A 23,756-nucleotide genomic window follows, 5' to 3' on the forward strand; every position below is an offset into this window, starting at 1 on the left:
ATGAAGCTCTACAGTAACATGCATAGCAATTATTAAAACACAAGCTACTGCCCTCTGTCAGTGATGAAGCTCTACAGTAACATGTATAGCAATTATTAGAACACAGGCTACTGCCCTCTGTCAGTGATGAAGCTCTACAGTAACATGTATAGCAATTATTAGAACACAGGCTACTGCCCTCTGTCAGTGATAAAGCTCTTCAGTAACGTGTATAGCAATTATTAGAACACAGGCTACTGCCCTCTGTCAGTGATAAAGCTCTACAGTAACATGCATAGCAATTATCAGAACACAGGCTACTGCCCTCTGTCAGTGATAAAGCTCTACAGTAACATGCATAGCAATTATCAGAACACAGGCTACTGCTCTCTGTCAGTGATAAAGCTCTACAGTAACGTGTATAGCAATTATTAAAACACAGGCTACTGCCCTCTGTCAGTGATGAAGCTCTACAGTAACATGCATAGTAATTATTAGAACATGGGTTACTGCCGTCTGTCGGTGATGAAGCTCTACAGTAGCATGCATAGCAATTATTAAAACACAAGCTACTGCCCTCTGTCAGTGATGAAGCTCTACAGTAACATGTATAGCAATTATTAAAACACAAGCTACTGCCCTCTGTCAGTGATAAAGCTCTACAGTAAGGTGTATAGCAATTATTAGAACACAGGCTACTGCCGTCTATCAGTGATAAAGCTCTACAGTAGCATGCATAGCAATTATCTGAACACAAGGTACTGCCCTCTGTCAGTGATGAAGCTCTACAGTAACATGCATAGCAATTATCAGAACACAAGCTACTGCCCTCTGTCAGTGATGAAGCTCTACAGTAACGTGTATAGCAATTATTAGAACACAAGCTACTGCCCTCTGTCAGTGATAAAGCTCTACAGTAACATGCATAGCAATTATCAGAACACAAGCTACTGCCTCTGTCAGTGATAAAGCTCTACAGTAACGTGTATAGCAATTATTAGAACACAGGCTACTGGTGGAGCCTTGTTTTGTTCGTTTTAAAAGAAAACAAGCATTTTTGTGCTTGTTTTAGGATTGCTCATGGTATTTCTTTGTCCAATACAAACATATACACCAACGGTGCACTTGTGCTTTCATGTGCATAACGTAGTTTGAATATTGAAGATGATACTGTGCATGCTCTATTGTATCAATAAACCTGTGGCTGGAAATGGGCATTTTGCTAACCATGAGTGCATGAGGTTGCAGAAACTTAGGTCAAAAATGGTTGATTAAATTTTGGTTAAGGATTAGGGTTGTGTAACCTTTTAACCCCTAACCTACAGGTGTACTTGCACGTTGCATTTGCTAGTGCACCTGTATTTGCACCAAAGATCGTATAGCGGCGCAAGATAGCAAACTTTACAGTGAATACACGTAATTACATGTATGTATATGTGGGAGATGTCAGATTTTTGAAAAACAAATACATTTGAAAATATATATCTTGACTAATTCAAAGATGAAAACGGATCTCTAGAAATCACACAGTCATGGTAGCCGTGATGACAATGTTGTTGGGAATGAAACACCTGTTGAGTTTCGTTGCAACATAGATTGATATAGCCGTACCAGTATAATACCAGGCACTGTGACTGTGTTTTGTCAGGTAATTTGGTCGCTTGATGTCACATGGAGTGGCCTTGCATACTGTCTAATAAACTGGACCTAATATCTTGGATTTCGCTACATACATGCTGTTCAAAATATTGCAATTTTTTCCTCATTTAAATGCACAAGTTATAGGCTAAAATATCATTGGGGCAAATGGAAAGTCTTTTCATGAATTTCACGTGTTCTTCAAATGCACTGTGTACTACATGTACCTTATCTACCATATACATGTACATGTGTACACTGTATACCCCCTCAGAAAAACCACTGACCAAACGACTGATGGAAAAATTCCCCTCATTGACCACTTGGCCACATTACATGTACACAGATTGCTGGTGGAATAAATGTACCTATGCTATCAGCCTAGCATGAGATTGGTCTTAGAGTAGATGTGAATGGCACAGATTGCTGGTGGAATAAATGTACCTATGCTATCAGCCTAGCATGAGATTTGTCTCAGAGTGGATGTGAATACAGATTGGTGGTGGAATAAATGTACCTATGCTATCAGCCTAGCATGAGATTTGTCTCAGAGTGGATGTGAATGGCACAGATTGGTGGTGGAATAAATGTATGTATGCTATCAGCCTAGCATGAGATTGGTCTTAGAGTGGATGTGAATGGCACAGATTGGTGGTGGAATCTGTGTCTTGAAAAAAGTCTAAAAGACAAGATTCACTTGAAACTAATTTAATCAAGTACTCTCTACACATTGCAGATTGAATTCTTTTTAGTGCATTTAGCATATCCTTCATATCCTTTGATCATTTTAATGAAACATGGTCCAAATACGTACAATGTATATCTGCTTTTAATTATTTCAAGTCATGAAAACCCTTTTGATAACAGCTCTGTGATTATTTACTTTACTACAGTTACAATTTCTGATCAAGGATTGTGTTGCTTTAATTTTTCTCACAATAGTTCTCCAATAAGTTTGACCAGCCTGTTTTTTGTCAGTAACCCCCATTTTGTGCTGTTTTTCATTTGTATTGTTTCAGACTTTCTGAAGTGTTTCTTCAAGAAGCTTGGACATGATCGAGCGTGTAATATTAAGCTTATCCTGGTGACATTGACACAGTACCTAGTCTGCAATCCAGCAGTGACCAAGACAGAGAAACTTCACATCCTAAACAACTACACCCTCCAACAAGTTGCTGAATTGTATGTATGGAAGGGCAGTTCTGAAGCAATGGTAAGTTTACAGATTGTGATTTTTAGATGTAGTCTAAAACCAGATGCTTCCAAGAGAGTAGCTATAGAAATTCTTGCTCATTGCATACTTGTTGTTTAATTCAATACAAATTTTACAACTCCCTTTCAAGGTTTAGATATTTAACTTGATGGTTTTTTTATACCCAAAGACAGCTCACATGATGTTACATTTAAACATCATGGCATCACACTTTGCTTTGTAAAATTGTACCAAAATCATATTAAGGTTTGATATTGCAAATGCACACAATGTTATTGACTGGAGTTACTGACTTGGACTTAAATTGCAATTTGAATTGACTTGGAGAAAAGTTATTTACAACTCTAGAAACAGGCTAAAGAATTATACAAGGCCTTGACCTGCACAGAGTGACATTTCCCTGGACATTCCTGATGGCTAACTTTCATGGTGGGGACCATTGTGATTGACTTAAAACAGAAAAATTATCAAAGATGAATGTATATATTTGTACTTTCTGTCTTTGGCAAGTGCCACTGTGCCACCAGTAATAGGATTACTATGGGCATCAGATGTGGATTCATAGCAACAACTTGACCAAAAAAGGAAAATTAAATTCCAATTACAGCATGACCCTAACATTGATGAAGATCTCCAAGTGTTAGAGATACGTCAACTTTGTCATCAGTTTCTACTGAAAGTCACGTGTGACCTCAAACATGGCATCAATTTCTTGGACAACTCTCTAGGACTGTCAGGAAAGTAAGTTTTAGGTGTGTGATGTCAACATGTACAAAATACTCCCATGCAAACCGCTCACCTTACATTTGAGAACTACAGGTAATTTATAAAGATTTCCCTTTAAAACATTTTAATCAACTTTGTATTCAAACCTGGTAACAGGAATCATGACAATTTTTCATCAACATCCTTTACCATGTGATGTAAAGAATAATAGTACTGTTGCACCTGTTTCTTTTTTGTGTGCAGAAATTACAATTCTGTTTTGCTGAAGTTCTTATTGAGTCTTCATAATGCCACAAAAGATGAGTTGATGTTGGAGCTGGTCGTTCAAATTCTACATACATGTCCTGATATTGTCAACCAGTACCTAACCCAGTGTAAGATGTCCTTTCAACTGAGATCTTCTGCATCATGGCTTGACAACATGGAAGTACTTGAGCAGGTTAGTTTACACGTAGGTAAAATTTGTTGTATTTTGGAACACTTCATCATTGATGTGTTTAAATGAATGCTCAGTTTGTGGCTGTATTTACATTGAGAAGAATCTGTTTTTCTGAGTGGTTAGGTGACTAGGACTGTTTATCATGCTTGGCAATCAGGTGTTTGTGTTATATTGAACCTTGCAATAAATCTTTGCCTTTAATGAACTTTTTATTTTGCAACCTCTTTCAGTTTTGGAAAAATCTTTTTCCAAGAGACTAGGTCTGTTTGTGAGTGACTTGTGGCTAACTCTCTCGGAAATAGTTCGGGTATATCAATTTGAGTCCTTGCAGAATTCCATGTTTGACCATAATATTTGTTCCTGAATAAAATATATGTTATTTTCTTTAAATGTCTGTCTTTTAGACAAACATGTCGCTGTGTATGTAACAATGCTTTGAAAAAGAAATGTTTGATGACATGTATTGAGGTGATTCAATTTCCCCAATTGTCAGGCCAGTCTGTAATTCTTTCCATCTTAGCACTCACAACATGTAACTACTCTACTTATTGAATCTTACTGCATACATGTAGATGGACTTTTAAAGTTTGATCCCACAGATTATCCCAGTCAGTGATGCCATTATTCTTGGTACTTGAGTGTTTGTAATGTATTGAATCTTGCTACAAATCTTGAAGTTCAATTATTTGCTCCTCAGATTATGTCTGGCCAGTCCATGATTCCTTCAGCATTGCTACATGCTAAGAATGTTTCCACAGGCTACATGGTACAGTTAGCAATGACTAACACAATTCCAACAGTCTTGACACCAGTTCTTCTGTCTCAGGCTGTTAAGGTTTGTATCTTTGTTGCTGTGTAATCATTTGTGACTGGTTTTGGATTTGTGTTGGCCACAGGTAGTTTGTGTAGTTTATAACATGTACATTTTACATGTAGGCATATGTGATATTTCAGTAACTATAAGTGCTTTCATTATTAGCAATCTGATATTCTTGTTGGATATTTGGAGTACCACATGACCTTATATATTGTGTATATACATCATGCATAAGAAGTAGGCTTGCATGTACCGTACACCGTGGAATCAATCTCTTTGGAAGAGGTGTGGTTCTTAGAAGAACCGGTGAGTGTTAACTGGATGTTTAAGAACCATACCTCTTCCAAAAGAGATCAATTCCATGGTGTACTCGCAAGCCTACATCTCAGGTAAACTGTTACCATGCAAAGCATCAAATCTTACATATCATACATACAAACGAGTTTGTCCTAATTCAGTCCATCACAATTCCTTTGTCATTGACCATCCCATTCCTTGAGACTAACCTTTGTGAACAAGTGTTACTAACCTCTGTGAAAGGACTTGGGACTACACTTGTGATCGACTCAGCACTGGTTATTGGGTGTATGGGAGTCATTTCAATGTTGATCTCTTTATAAAATGCCGTTGTACGATGCTTGTTAATGTGACAGAAAGGACATTTTATAAGTTGACGCATTGACAAAAACATGGCCAACTCAGTGTGATGTTATTTGCATTTGAGAGAATCTCAGCAGACAACTTTAGGGAATGTTTGATCAATCAGGGAATTCCTTACCTCACAGACATGACAGATCTGTCATCTTCACCGAAATACTGATCTCAGCAGACAACTTTCAGGAATGTTTCACCAATCAGGGAATTCCTTACCTCAAAAAACTGTCATCTTCATTAAAATACTGATCTCAGCAGACAACTTTAGGGAATGTTTGATCAATCAGGGAATTCCTTGCCCCACGGAACTGCCATCATGATTAAAATACTGACGCTCAAGAATACTAGTGAATCTTCAACCCAGATGAACAAACATTGAGAACAATCCAAGTTATTATTCAATTTTGCTGTTAAATAGAACCTTGTCGATTGTTTTCCAACTATGCACTGTGAGGAAGTCCTTTCCATGTCATCCTCTTGGTGGCGTACAACATTGTGAATGATATTGGTTTCTCATTATGGTAATGGAATAAGTTTGGGATACATGTACATGTAAGCAATGTGTGTCATGATGACCACTTAATGGAGAACATGAGGAGTGATAATCAATAGCACTTTAATATAGAAACACCTGTATGACCCCTGGGAGGTAATGGTAACAGCTGTCTCACGTACTTGTACATTTCAATTTTATTCTAGCATAGCAGCTTGATTGTCAGTTGCTGCATACTTCGGATCATTCGGCTTATTCTGAGTAGAGCTCATGGAAAGATGGAATGGTTGAGACAGTGTGGTCAAACAGCAGTACTCTCTCAATATTGTCAAGCTCTTACCAAGGTGAGAGGATCATTTGACTTATTCTGAGTAGAGCTCTTGGAATGATGGAATGGTTGAGACAGTGTGGTCAAACAGCAGTACAGTGGGACGCCGCTATAACGAACATGACGGAATCCATGCTAAATGTTCGGTACAGTGGTCATTCAGTATTGTGAAATTTATTGCGGAACAATTCGTTGCCAGGTTGAATAGCGCCCTCTCTTGTCTAACTGAAGTGCACCCTCTTGTGATACAATGATTTCGCTGTTTTCGTGATGTTTTGCTGTTGCAGTCACATTTGAGGTTTCTAGAAATGTATATGTTACTTATTTTTGTTTTTATGAAAGCTTAAGTTACAAAATTGATATTTAGTTTATCCTAAAAGTCGTGAAGCTACCGCTCAGGATCGATGTCTGATGCATGCTGTGGCGAATCTCAGTTGATTTGCAAGTGCATAATGTTCGGTAGGTTTTGTGCACAAAATATTGAGAGCCAAGGCGATGTTCGGTACAGACAAATGTTAGCCGTACTACCGGTATCTCAATATTTTCAAGCTCTTATCAAGGTGAGAGGATCATTTGACTTAGTCTGAGTAGAGCTCATGAAATGATGGAATGGTTGAGACAGTGTGGTCAAATAGCAGTATTACCTCAATATTGTCATTTCTAAATGAGTATTGGAAGTATTGAGCTGATTTTTTATTTAAAAATCAGACACATTAGTCATTCACAGTTTCACTTTTAATGAAATTTAGATATATTTAAAACAATCTATTATGTAAAAAACGAAAAAATTGTGATTGCTACAGATGTCGGAATAATGAGTTAAAGTTCTTCATATCTGGCAAAATGGAAACAAGTCATTGGGAGCATGCAATAGAAGCCTCTTTTGATGACGTCTCACTTTGGCTCTGTAATTTAGGGATTGTTTCATTGTTTGGGGGTGAATGCGCCCACTTGCATGAGTGCTGTGCTTGCTTGACTTAGCTGAATTAAAAGAGGTCAGACAATGAGAGTGGCTTACAATTCATTTTACATCGCCTATGTTGATCAGACAAGTCAGGTGATGTCAACACTTAAAGACCAACTCCAACTGTTTTAAAAGTTTTGAAAATAAAATTTTATTGCGTTTAGTGTTTAATAAGTCATATATTCATTACCAAATCATGTCTGTATTGCGTCTATATTTTTAGTAATTTTGCCGAAACTTTTGAACGTTTTCTTTGAGTTTTTTGAAAAATTTCCACAATCTGACCACCGGTGGCACTGTTGAGAAACGGAATTTGTATGATGTAATACCGGAGAAAACATTGAAATTGGTATCCCTGGCACGACTGGTTGTGCTATGAACATACATATACTTGAAAATGGAGCTACATGTGCGTGCACCGCGTGTCAGGGATCGATCTGTGTGCAGGTTCTACTGTGCGGCATGATCTCTTTTCGGTTGAGAGTTGATGCTCTTTTCTTCATGACTTACAATAATGCCCAAATCATACGTCTTGGTGGACATACTAGAAATTCTGTGAAAGAACTGGGATTGAAATTCTTTGAGTTTCCGAAGAATGAGAGTATTCTTCAAGTTCGTGCTGTCATTCGCAGCTATGCGTGCTATGGATGCATACAGTGCGCGCACTTTGGTATGTCCTCTCCACGGTAATACATCACAGACATCAATATTCATCAGATGCTAATGAGTCATGACGACTCGTCCACTTTTAAAACTGCAGACTGGACTCCCAGGAAAAATAGATACAAAAACTGTGTTTTATTAACACAAAAGCGTGTGTTGCAAAGGAGATATTGATATGTGCCAGTTTTATTAGACTTGGTTCTTCTGAATAGGAGTCAATGTGAGAAAAATCAGCACCGTTGGAGTTGGTCTTAAGAAACCATAGAAGACCCTACTATGTGTGCATGTATTTGCTGCATACACGTACATGTATTAATTATAAAAAAGAATAAATAAATTGACTGAGCAAAATTCTGTACTTTCTACTTCCAGTTAATTTCTTTGTTCATCATCATAAGTCATAGACATACAGGTAACCAGAACATGTTCATACCTGGGATTGATTGTATTTAATACTTTAAACGTTGTTCCTTGTTTTTTACAATTTTATTGTGAAAGTTATTAAACTATATGTATATTCTGCTTATCAAAAGTCCTTGCCAGATGTGGATTCCTATGTCAGCTTACTTCAGAAGACACTGGATAGATCAGTGGATGTAGATAGTAGCAAACAAATCACCACCACTGGACAAGAGGCAGGCTTTGCTGGTTCAGAGAAGACACCTGCTGGTGAGGGTAAGCTACGTGTAGGGATAACTTGATAAGTCTAACAGTCATGCAAAATAAAGAGGACTTTAAAAATACAAAATGTACATACACTCGGAAGTGGTCAAGTTTTATGGGCTCTTTCAAACTTCCCAACTACAGAGATATGTATACATGGAAGTATAGACTAATCGGATCGGACTCCATAAACTGTGGTGACATCGTACTTGCACACATTCTTTATGAAGTGGCCTCGCCAGTGGCACCCTCCTAAAATATGGTTGAATGAAGTAAGATGCAAGGGGACGGTGAGTGTATGACAAACACTTCTTGTTATAATCCTCAGATGATCGGTTTTATCAGGCAATAGATAAAACCCACCACAATTAAGAAAGTAATATGCCAAGGGACGGTGAGTGTATGACAGACACTTCTTGTTATAATCCTCAGATGATCGGTTTTATCAGACAATAGATAAAACCCACCACAATTAAGAAAGTAAGATGCAAGGGGACAGGTGAGTGTATGACAAACACTTCTTGTTATAATCCTCAGATGATCGGTTTTATCAGGCAATAGATAAAACCCACCACAATTAAGAAAGTAGGATGCAAGGGGACGGGTGAGTGTATGAGAGACACTTCTTGTTATAATCCTTAAATGATCGGTTTTATCAGGCAATAGATAAAACCCACCATAATTAAGAAAGTAAGATGCAAGGGGATGGTGAGTGTATGACAGACACTTCTTGTTGTAATCCTCAGATGATCGGTTTTATCGGGCAATAGATAAAACCCACCACAATTAAGAAAGTAAGATGCAAGGGGACGGGTGAGTGTATGACAGACACTTCTTGTTGTAATCCTCAGATGATCGGTTTTATCAGACAATAGATAAAACCCACCACAGTTAAGAAAGTGAGATGCAAGGTGACAGGTGAGTGTATGACAGACACTTCTTGTTGTAATCCTCAGATGATGGGTTTTATCAGACAATAGATAAAACCCACCACAATTAAGAAAGTGAGATGCAAGGTGACAGGTGAGTGTATGACAGACACTTCTTGTTGTAATCCTCAGATGATGGGTTTTATCGGGCAATAGATAAAACCCACCACAATTAAGAAAGTAAGATGCAAGGGGACGGGTGAGTGTATGACAGACACTTCTTGTTGTAATCCTCAGATGATCGGTTTTATCAGACAATAGATAAAACCCACCAAAATTAAGAAAGTGGAAAATAAAAAACCTTATTGACAGAAGATAAGAATAGAATTAGTGGGAATGGACTGCTAAGAGTACAATGTATGTTACAAAATGGTACAAATGACAAAACTCTTTTGTGTTATTCAAAGACCTAGAAATATATTGAGCTATGATTATGGAAATTGAATCAAAATAACCTCTTACCCTCAGAAGGTAGGTCAGAGTCCCTTAGAATTTATTAGGCAAACCACAGGAGCAGTTGGTGACTAATATCAGTGTCTTGTTCACTGCCTAATGAAAATGGATTACAAAAATAGCACACTTTAAATACCCCACAATCTCATCAATGACAGTACAATGGCATAATCGCTATACAGAGCATAATGTACAATGACAATTTAACTACAGCACACGAACATGTGCATGCAGCACACACGGACGGACGTGACCAGTAAAACCGGACTCCCTACATTTAGCTTTTGGCATTCATGACACCTGTTCACAAGCATTGTGCCACCTGTTCACAGCGTTGTTCCACCTGTCCACAAGCGTTGTACCACCTGTCCACAAGCGTTGTACCATTGCAGTAATGGCTTCTAATTCTGGTTGTCCAGTTACACTATAAAGTGATGCTTTTTTATTTTAACCTCAAAAAAAATTTCTTGCTTGCTTTTGTCATAGTGACTGATGTGCCTGACGTGAAGAAAGAAGACCTCTTGACCATCCTGTTTGATGTCTTGTGTGCGTACCAACTAAGTCTCCCTCTTTCCTTCACTCAAACTACTTATGACTTCAGTCGTCTGCCACATTTGATATGCAATACCGAGTCTCCATTGATAACTGATGCAATTGAAGAGAGAGCTGTGACATTTTTACTTGCATTCCCTGAAGGCAAGCTACGTGGCTTTAAAGAGGTAGATGCTTCAAGTTCTCTGAGCTAGGGACTGTATGTAAGAACAGTTGGGGAATAAAGTATAGACTGTATCAGATCAGGCTGCACCCAGGGGAAAAATAGTTCCTGACTGCAGCCACTTCCCACAGACACATTAGTTATTTACAGCTGCAGTCACTTCCCGTAGACGCACAAGTTACTTGCAGCTGCAGTCACTTCCCATAGACACACAATTTACTTGCAGCTGCAGTCACTTCCCGTAGACACACAAGTTACTTGCAGCTGCAGCCACTTCCCATAGACATACAATTTACTTGCAGCTGCAGTCACTTCCCGTAGACACACAAGTTACTTGCAGCTGCAGTCACTTCCCGTAGACGCACAAGTTACTTGCAGCTGCAGTCACTTCCCGTAGACACACAATTTACTTGCAGCTTCAACCACTTCCCATAGACACACAATTTACTTGCAGCTTCAACCACTTCCCATAGACACACAATTTACTTGCAGCTGCAACCACTTCCCATAGACACACAATTTACTTGCAGCTGCAGCCACTTCCCATAGACACACAATTCACTTGCAGCTGCAGCCACTTCCCATAGACACACAATTCACTTGCAGCTGCAGCCACTTCCCATAGACACACAATTCACTTGCAGCTGCAGCCACTTCCCATAGACACACAATTTACTTGCAGCTGCAGCCACTTCCCATAGACACACAATTCACTTGCAGCTGCAGCCACTTCCCATAGACACACAATTCACTTGCAGCTGCAGCCACTTCCCATAGACACAGAAGTCACTTGCAGCTGCAGCCACTTCCCATAGACACACAAGTTACTTGCAGCTGCAGTCACTTCCCGTAGACGCACAAGTTACTTGCGGCTGGGTCAAATCAGTTCACTTCTACATGGTTTGTGCCGCCTTGCTTAGTTCTTTTTGATGTAATTTTGAAGTTTTTTAGATTGATATTGGTCTTTGCAATTTCAGTTAAAGGTATTACAGATTCTTTTGCGATAAATTGTCAAATATTTGTACGAGTATGAAGCACAGCGCAAGTATGTTATTGCGCCAACGTGGACCAAATACAACTCCTTTGAGAAATGAGATTTGTTTGACACATCTTTGTCAGAACTGTTGCCTAAACTTTTATTAGAAAATGTGATTCTGCGCCTTTAATTTACTGCGCTTTAAATTTATTGCAGGTCAGAGGTGAAGATACATCCACTGTTCTCTTGCTGTTGAAACATCTAACACGATCTTCAAGCAAATCAGATCTACATGCACTGAAAACTAAACTACTGAATAAGGTATTAATTGAAAGGTCTCTAATGTTGGACCACCCTTTTTCATTACTGGTATTTGCATTTTGGTGTTGAACCATTTTTGAAAATAATTAATGTCCAACATTACCACTTTGGCTGAGGGGCCAACTTCTCAGCACTGCTAAGCACAAACTCTTTTGCTAACAGAGGCTGTGTACATTTCATGATGCAGTAAGCAGTGAGCACAGGTAATGGCATGTTTACCTTGGAGGAAAATTTGCTTATTAAACCCCTTTGCGCCGTGATTCTCTTGACCATGACTGTTGGGCTGTGGTATGCCATGAATAGAGGGCTTTGTCTATCAGCAGGCCCCATTGAACCAGCAGCTGCATGGTGAATGGACTGTATATGTGGTATGCACTAATCCTAACACAAAGCCGCGGCTCTTGCCGTCTCCTGGAGCGAAGGGGTCAACTTTGCAACATAAAGGAAATATTTACGTGAGTGCATGTTTAAGCACAAGCAGACCAAGCTTATGGTAGTGCTTACCTTTAGCAGAATCCTCTGATGTAGTAAGCACAACTTTTTTGTTAACTATTAGGCAGCTCTGTAAAATTGGGCCCAGTTTATAGTATGAAAAGATCTAGTTGTCAACACTAACAGTCGAATAATAGGGAAGAATCAAGTGATTTCAATATATATCACGGAGGAAGGACACAGAAGGAGTTGTAACTTGGGCACTTCAAAGTGTTCAATGATTGTCGCCACCGAGTCAGACGAATAATAGAAAATATTCCAAAAATGCCTCATTGCTGCCTGCATCTTAGCCGGACAAGCGAGCCCAGGAATATCCCAGCAAGTAGGATAGTAGTTTTTTGCTTGCAATTAAATACAAATTATCAAAGTGACCAGGAAATAGGGAGAGACAAATTCCTGATATTAGACCTACTTTTGCCATCATAAATAAACTTTTAAAATTTTGACACACTGTTTCATTATCCATGCAAAGTTTGTAATTTTATTCTCCTCCGTTCAATACATCAGTATTAAAAGACTTGGTACGAATTTGGCTAAGACTGGCCATCAAAACGTTCACTACTACTGGAAAGCTTAGTTCATTAGGAACAAAATGCGCTATTTTATCACAGGGAGTGATCGTGAAATCTCATAAAATATGCCTTTGTACAAATGCCACAATAAAAATGATTCAAACAAAACACAAAATCTTACAAATAGCTTGGCTATTTATTCCTAAAAGAAGTCCAGAAGAAAGCGTTCGATAAGGGCAACAACTGCACTTGAACACTTCGGGTACACAGCCTAATAAAAGCAACTTCGCAAGTACTGAATTTGATGTTGTTAGATCATATCAAGCACCAACGATGGCATGAATATTTAACTTCCTATATTGCAGTACACAACGTTTTAGGGATGCAGATTACCAACGAAAATTGCGGCGACGATCATGGGGTACAAAGGGAGCTTATGGTTGCAAAAACAGGTGGTGGATAGCAGGCGTGCGCTGCACTCTGGCTGTAGACATACCGGGCATGCCAGAAAGCGGTAATCAGCCAGATGTTATAGCTCAGGCAGTTCAAACTCCTTCTGTGTCCCTCCTCCATGATATCAATGGATGCTATGAACCATTGTGCATGCATATGACCTTATGAACTTTATTAAAGTTGTCGTTGACATTTATCTTGTAGATGGTTTTCTGCTTGTGCTATTTGTTGGTTGATGTATTCCTGTCATATTTTGGATCTTTTTTAGTTCTTCAAAGAGACTGGACTGTTTGCTCACACGGAATGGGAGATTGCTGTTTGGCTAGACACCTTGACCACCTTCAGTCAAGATGAATCCCAACAAATTGTGGATGTGTTCTACAAGTCACTGACACAAGCCATACGGAATCCCTATCCATTCAATGACAAAGTAATTGAGGCTATGAAGTCTTCTCATGCAAGTTACCAAAGTGGACAAGGGGAATGCATGAATAATGATGGTAATTATTTACATGTCTGCAGCCTTTCTTGGGATATTTGAAGTCCTGCTTGTTCAAATACCAGTACCATCAAATTGTTACAGTTTCTAGAAATCAGTACAGATTTAGGAGGTAGTTAGTATAAAAGTCATTTTTGAGAAAGGTTTAATCAATACACAATTTGTGAACGAATTATTGTATTGGTGATATTGCTCAGAATGAAAATTAACTAGGAAAGATATCAGTACCACCAGCTCTACCATAGGTCATTCAGAACTGATGATTTGACCCAATTATTTAGAATATGCAAAGAGTCATACCATTAATGTAGCGGCAGCGCTTGCGCGCCCGCTGGGGGCGGACCCTGACGATCCGGAGGGGGGAGACTGGTCTCCCGGTAAGGGATGGATTGGATCAGCTTGTAACACAGGTCGTCAAATAATCACCTCCAATTTATTCGTCAATGGAAAGAAAACCCTATAAATTAATACAAAAGCACGAACCCTAATTAATTACATAAGTGCTTTAGTTGATTCATGGACAATAATTAAACAACAATGACATCAAATGCAATGGTGTTCTGCAATGGCATGAGTGCGTACTGCTTATACATGGCACACATAATACATGGAAGCGAATATGCTATTTAAGCTAACAGCACAACCCAAATTTCTATTCACGGTGGCTTTGGGGCTTTATGCAAATGCACTGACCACGTGACGGTACAGCGCGAAGACGATGTACATGCATGTCGAACGTTTATAAGTGACCATAAATGGCAACGTATAATGGATGAAATTACAAAATACCGGCGCTAGGATATGCCAAATACCCCCCAAACCCCGACTCACCCAGACACCACGGGTTGCGAGACCTACAGTGGTCTGCAGGGCCCAGCAACTCCAAGGGAACAGGCTGAAAACTGTCCGAAATGGTCCCGAAATGTTGCGCTGTCTCCACCGAGATGGCCACGGAAAGAAAAAGGACTAGACGTGGTCGAAGGGTCGGTAACGCACACTGGGCAGACCGGCATATCCAAGCGCGGTATAAATAGTAAAAATGTTGACAATGCCCGTAATTACAATAAAAATGAATCCAAGCGTTTTAAAACAGATAATGAAGTCGGTGGAAGGTATTCCGGCTAAATCTTATGTTGTCATGATAGAAATTAAATGGAGCTAATTCCAATAGAGGCGCAAGGCCACGTCAACGTGAAGGGTGAGGGGACCCTCTCAGTTGCTATGCAACAACGTAAACATTGAAAGGATCTTAAAGGCGTATACCATGTGCATGTAGATTATACATGATAAATATACGGGCAACTCCCCACAAGTTCCCTACTTTGACACCATACGCCCCAGGATGGTGATGTTAACAGCATAACGCCGGGAATAACCTCACATAATATATCACTGATGTAAGATAAAGTTTGGAGACATAATACCGAAATGGGATTCCCCTATCCAGGGCAAACTTGTCTAAAATGATTTATCCTCAAAAGACACTCATTGGTGATCACTTAACGGCTGTCAATCACTTTTTTTTAAGTACAAAAGTATAAAACATGTTAACAACATCCGATAAAAGTGATGCAAAAGAATGCGTGATCATCGGTGAGGCACAGCCTGTCTCTTTTTCAAGAGTGGACACCTTTGATCTTCTTCGATATAGCCTAGCTAAAAATCGTAGTTGCAAGGGAAAAATATATGTATTAGTTCTACAAACTAGTGAAAGCCATAGCGAACAATGGCCGCTCGGAGACCCTTGCAATACTTGTTCATACCCTCTATATTGAGGTGACAACCATCACTCAAATACTTAGGGTAGTTCACACGCTTCTGCGTGAACAGATACACGTTCTGACGTTCCGACCTAAGTCTCCTACTGAAGAGTGAGTTGAACCTTCTCGTTCTATGATTGAAAGTCGTCACCGCGACCTGTCCAGATCTAGTGATTTTAGATCGTTGTATTATAGATAGGAATACCACCTTTCGGGGTGATATCCCTCTACTTTCCAACACATCTAGGAACTCAAAACTCTTCCCAACTAGAACCTCTGGCGTAATCTTAGGGAGACAGAGATCATTTGTACCAATATCAAGTACCAAAACGTCAATGGAATTCAACAACCGCATCTTTTGGCAGTAATAATCAACATGATTAAATAGACGGTCATAACTCAAACCTGGATGGCCCTCGACAGTCAAGTTAATTTCTGGAGCAAGCCCAAGTAATTCTTCCACGGACTGGTGTTCCTGACGGGCCATCCTATCAAGTCTTTTCACAAAAGAGTGCCCGAACAAATATACATTGAGCGGTTCAGACATTGCAAAGCCGTCGAAAAACAAACGAGGGCAAAATAACAAAGTAACAAGGGTACTTCAGAACTTAGTCTTAGGTGCTTAGTCTAACTCTAAACTACATGTACCAATATATTACATGTATAACAAACTGAATGCAAAAATATACGTACAGGCAAAATACATGTACTTTGGGCATACAATGTGCACCACCTAGATCAAATTACATAATGTACATGATCGAAACAGCACAAGCCCACTACAGCTCGACCAAGCTGACAAGCATGAATAAGGAGGTGGCAAAATGCCACTGTCCTGCTACACACAGGCGACCCCTCCTCTCAGCTTGCTAGAAGGCTTTGCAATGAAACTACAGGAACTAATTTAGGTGACTCCAGTAGGCAGGGTGCTGGATTGGCATTTCTGCCTCAGACGTTCAGAACGTCGCGGTCCAGTCGTTTCTTTGGGCTGGGGAACAGCTTCTTGCCCAGGGTCCCAGCGGCGATTCCAAAGACCCCACACAACTCCAAGGGCCTCATCTTGTTTCTGCATTGTCGCCAGGTCAGAGTGGGAATATGATGGGAACACCGAAGGTGTCACCAAGGGAGCGTCATCATCAGATGCGCTCACACCTCCTGCACAATCGGAATGGCCTGCTGAGGCAGGCCTCAGCTCTACGGGGACAGAGGTACTTTCCGCTGAAGTTTGAAACACACACGCCGCCCCAACATCAGTCACCTCAGGGGGGTTCCGACTGAGTGCATCAGCACATTTATTACTTCGACCTGATCGATATCTTATCTCTAAGTCGAACGGGGCCAACTGAGCAGCCCAACGCTGCTCAGTTGCACCTAGTTTGGCTGTCTGCAAGTGGGCAACAGGACTGTTATCAGTCAAAACCAGTGTATGCCTACCCCAAAGATACTCTCTGAATTTCTCTGACACAGCCCACTTTAGGGCAAGAAGCTCTAGCTTAAAGCTAGAGAGGTCGGAATAATTTCTTTCCGCTCCCCTGAGCCCTCTGCTGGCATATGCTACGGGGTGAAGACAACCCGAATCGTCGCGTTGGGATAGACATGCCCCGAGTCCCTTAAGGGACGCGTCAACTTCAAGCACAAAGTCCCTGTCAAACTGAGGGTAGGCCAAAACTGGTGTACTGCAAAGCGCGCTCTTCAAGGTCTGAAAGGCTTCATCAGCTTCCTCTGACCAAGGCAGGGTCCCCCTAGAGTTCCCTACTTTTTCTGGGGCCTTGCCGCTCAGTGCATGCAGGGGTGCTGCAATTTTTGCAAACCCCTGCACATAGCGCCTATAGTAGGACGCTAGTCCCAGAAATGAACGAAGCTGATCAAGGTTAGTTGGAGTCGGCCAGTCTCTGACTCTCTCGATCTTGGTAGGATCTACAGCAATACCCTGGTCACTGACAATGTGACCAAGGTGGGTAACGGATGTGCGGAACAACTGACATTTAGTGCCTTTTAACTTCAGGCCATGGGTCTCAAGCCTACTGAACACTTTGTCCAACCTCCTTAAATGTTCCTCGAAAGTATCCGAGAAGACGAGCAAATCATCCAAGTACAATACACATTCTGAAAGGTTCATGTCGCCAAAGATCAGCTCCATGATCCTTTGAAAAGTACTTGGACTGTTGCAGAGCCCCTGGGGAAGACGAAGGAATTCGTACAACCCCCAAGGCACTCTAAACGCAGTCTTGGCTACCGAGTCAGGATGCATGGCTACTTGAAAGTAGCCATGCGCTAGGTCGAGAGAAGAGAACAGCTTGGCCCCTCCGAGTGATTCTAGGGTCTCATCGATCCTAGGTAGCGGAAAAGCGTCTCTATGCGTTTTAGCATTAAGACACCTATAGTCGACGCACAGTCGCAACTGTCCATCTCTTTTCCTAACCAGCACTATTGGGCTAGCATACGGACTCGCTGATCGCCGGATTATCTTACGGTCAAGCAGATCCTGCAACAATTTCTTCACCTCTGATATCTGACTTGGTATTACTCGGCGGTAAGGCAAGTTAATCAGCCTTTCATCTGAAAGGTGAATCTCATGCGGGATCAAATCACAGTAGCCGAGATCAAATTGACCCTTCGAGAAAACATTCTGGTGCTTCCGAATCAACTCGGCCGCTGACAGTGCATCTGTGGCATTTAGACTCCTAAGACTAATACCAGGAGGCAACAAGAATTCTGTACCATCATGGAACACAAACAACTCCCCTTGCTGATCACAAGAACCCTGCACACCACCATGCCCAGGGGATTCCGAACTCACCGGCCCAGAACTTTCAGCATCAACATCCGTCACGTCTGGCACACCTGCCACAACATTGTGCACGGACACATGGAAGCAGTTATCAACAGAATCAACCACAACCTGCTCTGTCAAACAAGCATCACTCACAGTACCTATTTTAGTGGAAGGTGGAACTACCAATGGATTGGGGCTTGTATTCGCGACCAACAATGACAAATGAGGTCCATCCACCTGCTGCAGACCCTCAACAATGTGGCACGCACCCTCTAGATCACGTACTCCACAATGAATTTCATCCAATGATGAACTAATTGGGTAAGGTTGGACTAACATAAGTCTACCTTGCGGGTCGACTACAGACCCACCTAGTACACAGTGAATTTCTCTCACGGTCCGTGGTTGGATTGTCTCTTCACCACGTGTCAAGACATCAAATATGGTGGTCACAGGTTCCCTTACCCCTCCATCTGCACCAGCAGACGTCATGGATCGGAACCAACGAATGGCCAAATCCCAGTCCGAGTTTGGCCGACAGACCTCCAGAAACTTTGCATTGGATGCGACCTTCCTAAGAATGTTACCCCCCAGCAAAACTGGATATTTACTACTCTTGTCCCCAGGATCGGGACAGAGTTTACTACTAGAGACTACAAAACTGGCACAGAACCTCTGGCCTAAAATCTCAACTTGTGTCTCCAAGTAACCCTCAAGTGGTATTTCGAGGTGATTCGCACCCATCAATTTGAAGAACCCACCCACATCATCCAACCCCCCAACTACCTTAGCCAAATGGCCATGGTAGAACTGTGATGATATCATCGAAGTCTCGGCTCCGGTGTCCAAAATACACCTTGCCGGAACTCCATTGATCAAAATCACAGCAGTAGGACTGCTGGCAAAAAGCTTACGCCTGTCAGCTTCTACACAAACCCTACTTGTATCAGAAGTAATGGGACTGAATGTGGGCTCTTCATTAACACTTTCCTCCGACGTCTCGCCCTCTACGACGGAGGCGACATGTTTTCCTGAACATGTCTGTCATATGCTTTTGCCTGGCTACCAGTTTGCTCTTTCTCTGCGCTAGCCTTCAAGTCGTACTCTTTCTTGAAGCACTTTTCAACTGAATGCCCGCTCTTCTTACAATAAGTACACTGCACAGGGGTTTTCCGATTCTTCGGAATTTGTTTCTGGTTTGCTTGGTCAGCAGTACTCTGACAAGCAATTGTGTTTGTCAACTTCTGTATCTGCTTTAAGGTTTCCGCTTGCTGTTGCGTGAGGCGCTCCACTGCTTCGCGCAGATGCTTCTGGCCCTCGATCAATGCAGTAAGTAACTCGTGATCGCCCCCTATACGCGCAGTCTTCGAAGAAGAGGTCACGGCATCCACATGCGGAGCTGCACCATTCATGTCAGGCACAGAACATGTCGGTGGGCATGTTCTTGCTGGTTCACCATCAACATCGCGCAAGATGTTCAAAGCAAGCTCCCTAAACTTGTAGAAAGGGAGTTCAGGGTTCTCATGTATAAGTCGACGAAGCTCGCGCTTCGTTAACACATCACGCGCACCACGCGTGAGTTGTTCCTTAAGAGCACTTTGTTTGAGTTTACCCAGTGCCTCTTTCTCACTTTGGTCTGTGGAAGCCGCTTCCATGCGGTCATATAGTCGCATGAGTACCCTACTATAGTCCTCCAGGCTCTCTCCCTCTAGTTGATTTCGGGAGTAAAATGTGCAGTTCAGTGACTGCACTGTCTCCTTGGTGCCAAATCTAGACCTAAGAAGAGCCCGAAGTTTGCTAAACTGGTCTTTCTCGGTCTTTGGACAGCAGCGAACTTCTTCTTTTGCGTCACCACCGAGGTGATCTATTGCTACCAACAACTTCTCGTCCTCAGACAAGCCCAATTGACGGGAATAAGTTTCAAGATCGTCAAGCCACTCAGTCAGGGTCGGGTCCCCAGATTTCCTTGGGCGCCCGTTAAATTTCGAGAGCTTAACCGTCGAGGCCCTCTGGTATTTGAGCCCTTTAAAAGCATTGGCCAGAGTTTCTGCCAATGCCTGGTTCGACCTTGTTATTACATCAGCCAAACCCTCAGGTGTCGCCATGGTTCTAGTCTGAAGTCAACTAAAGTCAAAACGTCAAAGTGACAAACAAACCACGTACGGGCCACCAAAAATAACAAGAGAGGCAAAACCTCTTAAAATGCAATCACCAACAGAGCTACGTACTAATACAAGCACTATGGTATCAAAATACATGTGCTGACAAACTGCTGGGCACCCCGGGCAGTTACAAGAAAAATGAGATATACAAGTACTCCAATAAACATGTAACATGTAAGAAAAATGACATTTAAATCAGGAAATTGCCTTAAGAACACGCATAGGCTTAAAAAAGGCAGGCACTCACATGTGATTACCTTTACAGTAGAAAGTGCATTTAAGCAAAAAGGTGTTATTACACAATAATAATAACAAACTATAACCACAGCGTGTCTTAACAAAAAGCAGTCTCGTCCCTCATCACACGACGGTATCTGGGGTACAGTAACATCAAGCTCCACATTCATCCAATCCTGTCTACGACGCCAAGAACTTGTAGCGGCAGCGCTTGCGCGCCCGCTGGGGGCGGACCCTGACGATCCGGAGGGGGGAGACTGGTCTCCCGGTAAGGGATGGATTGGATCAGCTTGTAACACAGGTCGTCAAATAATCACCTCCAATTTATTCGTCAATGGAAAGAAAACCCTATAAATTAATACAAAAGCACGAACCCTAATTAATTACATAAGTGCTTTAGTTGATTCATGGACAATAATTAAACAACAATGACATCAAATGCAATGGTGTTCTGCAATGGCATGAGTGCGTACTGCTTATACATGGCACACATAATACATGGAAGCGAATATGCTATTTAAGCTAACAGCACAACCCAAATTTCTATTCACGGTGGCTTTGGGGCTTTATGCAAATGCACTGACCACGTGACGGTACAGCGCGAAGACGATGTACATGCATGTCGAACGTTTATAAGTGACCATAAATGGCAACGTATAATGGATGAAATTACAAAATACCGGCGCTAGGATATGCCAAATACCCCCCAAACCCCGACTCACCCAGACACCACGGGTTGCGAGACCTACAGTGGTCTGCAGGGCCCAGCAACTCCAAGGGAACAGGCTGAAAACTGTCCGAAATGGTCCCGAAATGTTGCGCTGTCTCCACCGAGATGGCCACGGAAAGAAAAAGGACTAGACGTGGTCGAAGGGTCGGTAACGCACACTGGGCAGACCGGCATATCCAAGCGCGGTATAAATAGTAAAAATGTTGACAATGCCCGTAATTACAATAAAAATGAATCCAAGCGTTTTAAAACAGATAATGAAGTCGGTGGAAGGTATTCCGGCTAAATCTTATGTTGTCATGATAGAAATTAAATGGAGCTAATTCCAATAGAGGCGCAAGGCCACGTCAACGTGAAGGGTGAGGGGACCCTCTCAGTTGCTATGCAACAACGTAAACATTGAAAGGATCTTAAAGGCGTATACCATGTGCATGTAGATTATACATGATAAATATACGGGCAACTCCCCACATTAATACAACTTGTGATGGTTTGAAACAATAAATCAAGTGTACAAAATGTACGACATATACCGTGGAAGAAGGACTCGGAAGGAGTTTGAACTGCCCGGGCTGTAACATCTGGCCGATTACCACTTTCTGGCATGTCCGGTATGTCCACAGCCAGAGCACAGCGCACGCCTGCTATCCACCACCTGTTTTTGCAACCATAAGCTCCCTTTATACCACAGGATTGTCGCCGCAATTTTTCGTTAGTAATCTGCATCCCTAATACGTTGTGTATTGCAGTATAGGAAGTTGAATATTCATGCCATCGTTAGTGCTTGATATGATCCGACAACATCATCAAATGTAGTGTTTGCACAGTTGCTTTTATTAGGCTGTATACCCGAAGTGTTCATGTGCAGTTGTTGCCCTTATAAAACGCTTTCTTCTGGACTTCTTTTAGGAATAAATAGCCAAGCTGTTTGTAAGATTTTGTGTTTTGTTTTAATCATTTTTATTATGGCATTTGTACAAAGGCGTATTTTATGAGATTTCACGATCACTCCTTATGATGAAATAGCGCATTTTGTTGCTAATGAACTAAGCTTTCCAGTAGTAGTGAACATTTTGTTGGACAGTCTTAGCCAAATTAGTTCCAAGTCTTTGACACTGATGTATATTGGACAGAGGAGACTAGAATTACAAACTTTGCATGGATAATGAAACAGTGTGTCAAAATTTAAAAATTTTATATATGATGGCAAAAGCAGGTCTAATATCAGGAATTTTTCTCTCTATTTCCTGATCACATCGATAGTTTGTATCTAATTGCAAGCAAAAAACTACAAGTATTGCCAGGGTATTACTGGCCCCACTTGTCCAGCTAAGATGCAGGCAGCAAGAAGGCATACTTGGAATGTTTTGTATTGTTTGTCAGACTCGGCGGCGACCATTATTGGACGCTTTGAAGTGCCTGAGTTACAACTCCTTCTGTGTCCTTCTTCCATGCATTTTCTTAGTGTGTCGTTCCCCTGAGCTTAAAAGAGAAGATAAGGAATTCATTTCCTAATTTGCAAGGAAAGGCAGATATTTACCTTTGGGAAAACTTCATAACCATACCATCAGCAAGAGCCAACATTCAAACCCATTCAGTGGCCCTAATATGATATCGAACTACAGGTAGCAGAGGGACAGAAACAAGGGCATAGATATAGTTGGTATTCCACAAACCGTGATATCAAGTACATTACATTTGTGATATTGCACTGTATGATTATAGTTGACCGCATTTGGAGAGATTTGTAAATATATTCCCTGCTATGCATGCAGGTACCTGCGGTATTTACAGTGTAAATACTAATCACAGTTGCTTCTTTTTTACCCAGATGCCTCCATGACTGACATCCTGACATTGATAAAACACACAACATCATTTGACCTTGATGGAAGTGACCTCATTACAACTTTGGAGAATCAGCCAATGACGGAAGTCTTACATACTGAACCGATGCCATGCAGTGCGCTCATGCCTTCTGCTCTTCAAATCTTTTGTCAGTTGGAAAACAACACCCAAAGTAAGTATGCCTGTACATGTACCTGAATTTTCAGAATGTAGGCTGCATGATATACCGGTATAATGTATGCTGGGTGATGTATAAACCACAGCTTAATGTATGCTGGGTGATATATAAGCCACAGCTTAATGTAGGCTGGGTGAT

General features: G+C 41.3%; 1 protein-coding gene and 1 long non-coding RNA gene across 4 annotated transcripts in view; one reads left to right on the forward strand and one right to left on the reverse strand.

Annotated features, from left to right (window-relative positions):
* LOC110990575 (nucleolar pre-ribosomal-associated protein 1-like) overlaps positions 1–23,756 on the forward strand; it is a 65,700-nt gene that overhangs the window by 12,661 nt on the left and 29,283 nt on the right. For all 3 annotated transcript variants that reach the window (XM_087134420.1, XM_087134421.1, XM_087134423.1), the window contains exons 5-14: positions 2,637–2,830; positions 3,438–3,571; positions 3,800–4,007; positions 4,693–4,830; positions 6,166–6,303; positions 8,448–8,589; positions 10,446–10,678; positions 11,867–11,971; positions 13,697–13,928; positions 23,424–23,612. In XM_087134420.1, coding sequence (XP_086990546.1) covers positions 2,637–2,830; positions 3,438–3,571; positions 3,800–4,007; positions 4,693–4,830; positions 6,166–6,303; positions 8,448–8,589; positions 10,446–10,678; positions 11,867–11,971; positions 13,697–13,928; positions 23,424–23,612 — 1,713 coding nt within the window. The remainder of the gene's footprint in view (positions 1–2,636; positions 2,831–3,437; positions 3,572–3,799; positions 4,008–4,692; positions 4,831–6,165; positions 6,304–8,447; positions 8,590–10,445; positions 10,679–11,866; positions 11,972–13,696; positions 13,929–23,423; positions 23,613–23,756) is intronic.
* On the reverse strand, positions 20,879–22,072 carry LOC147799518 (uncharacterized). The gene is made up of 2 exons (XR_015424831.1): positions 21,585–22,072; positions 20,879–21,210 (listed from the first exon to the last, which is right to left on the reverse strand). It is a non-coding gene; the product is annotated as an uncharacterized LOC147799518 (long non-coding RNA).

Source organism: Acanthaster planci, linkage group LG03, assembly GCF_054643075.1.
Source record: "Acanthaster planci isolate LZ-2023a linkage group LG03, COTS_SCS, whole genome shotgun sequence".
NCBI classification, from domain to species: domain Eukaryota; kingdom Metazoa; phylum Echinodermata; class Asteroidea; order Valvatida; family Acanthasteridae; genus Acanthaster; species Acanthaster planci.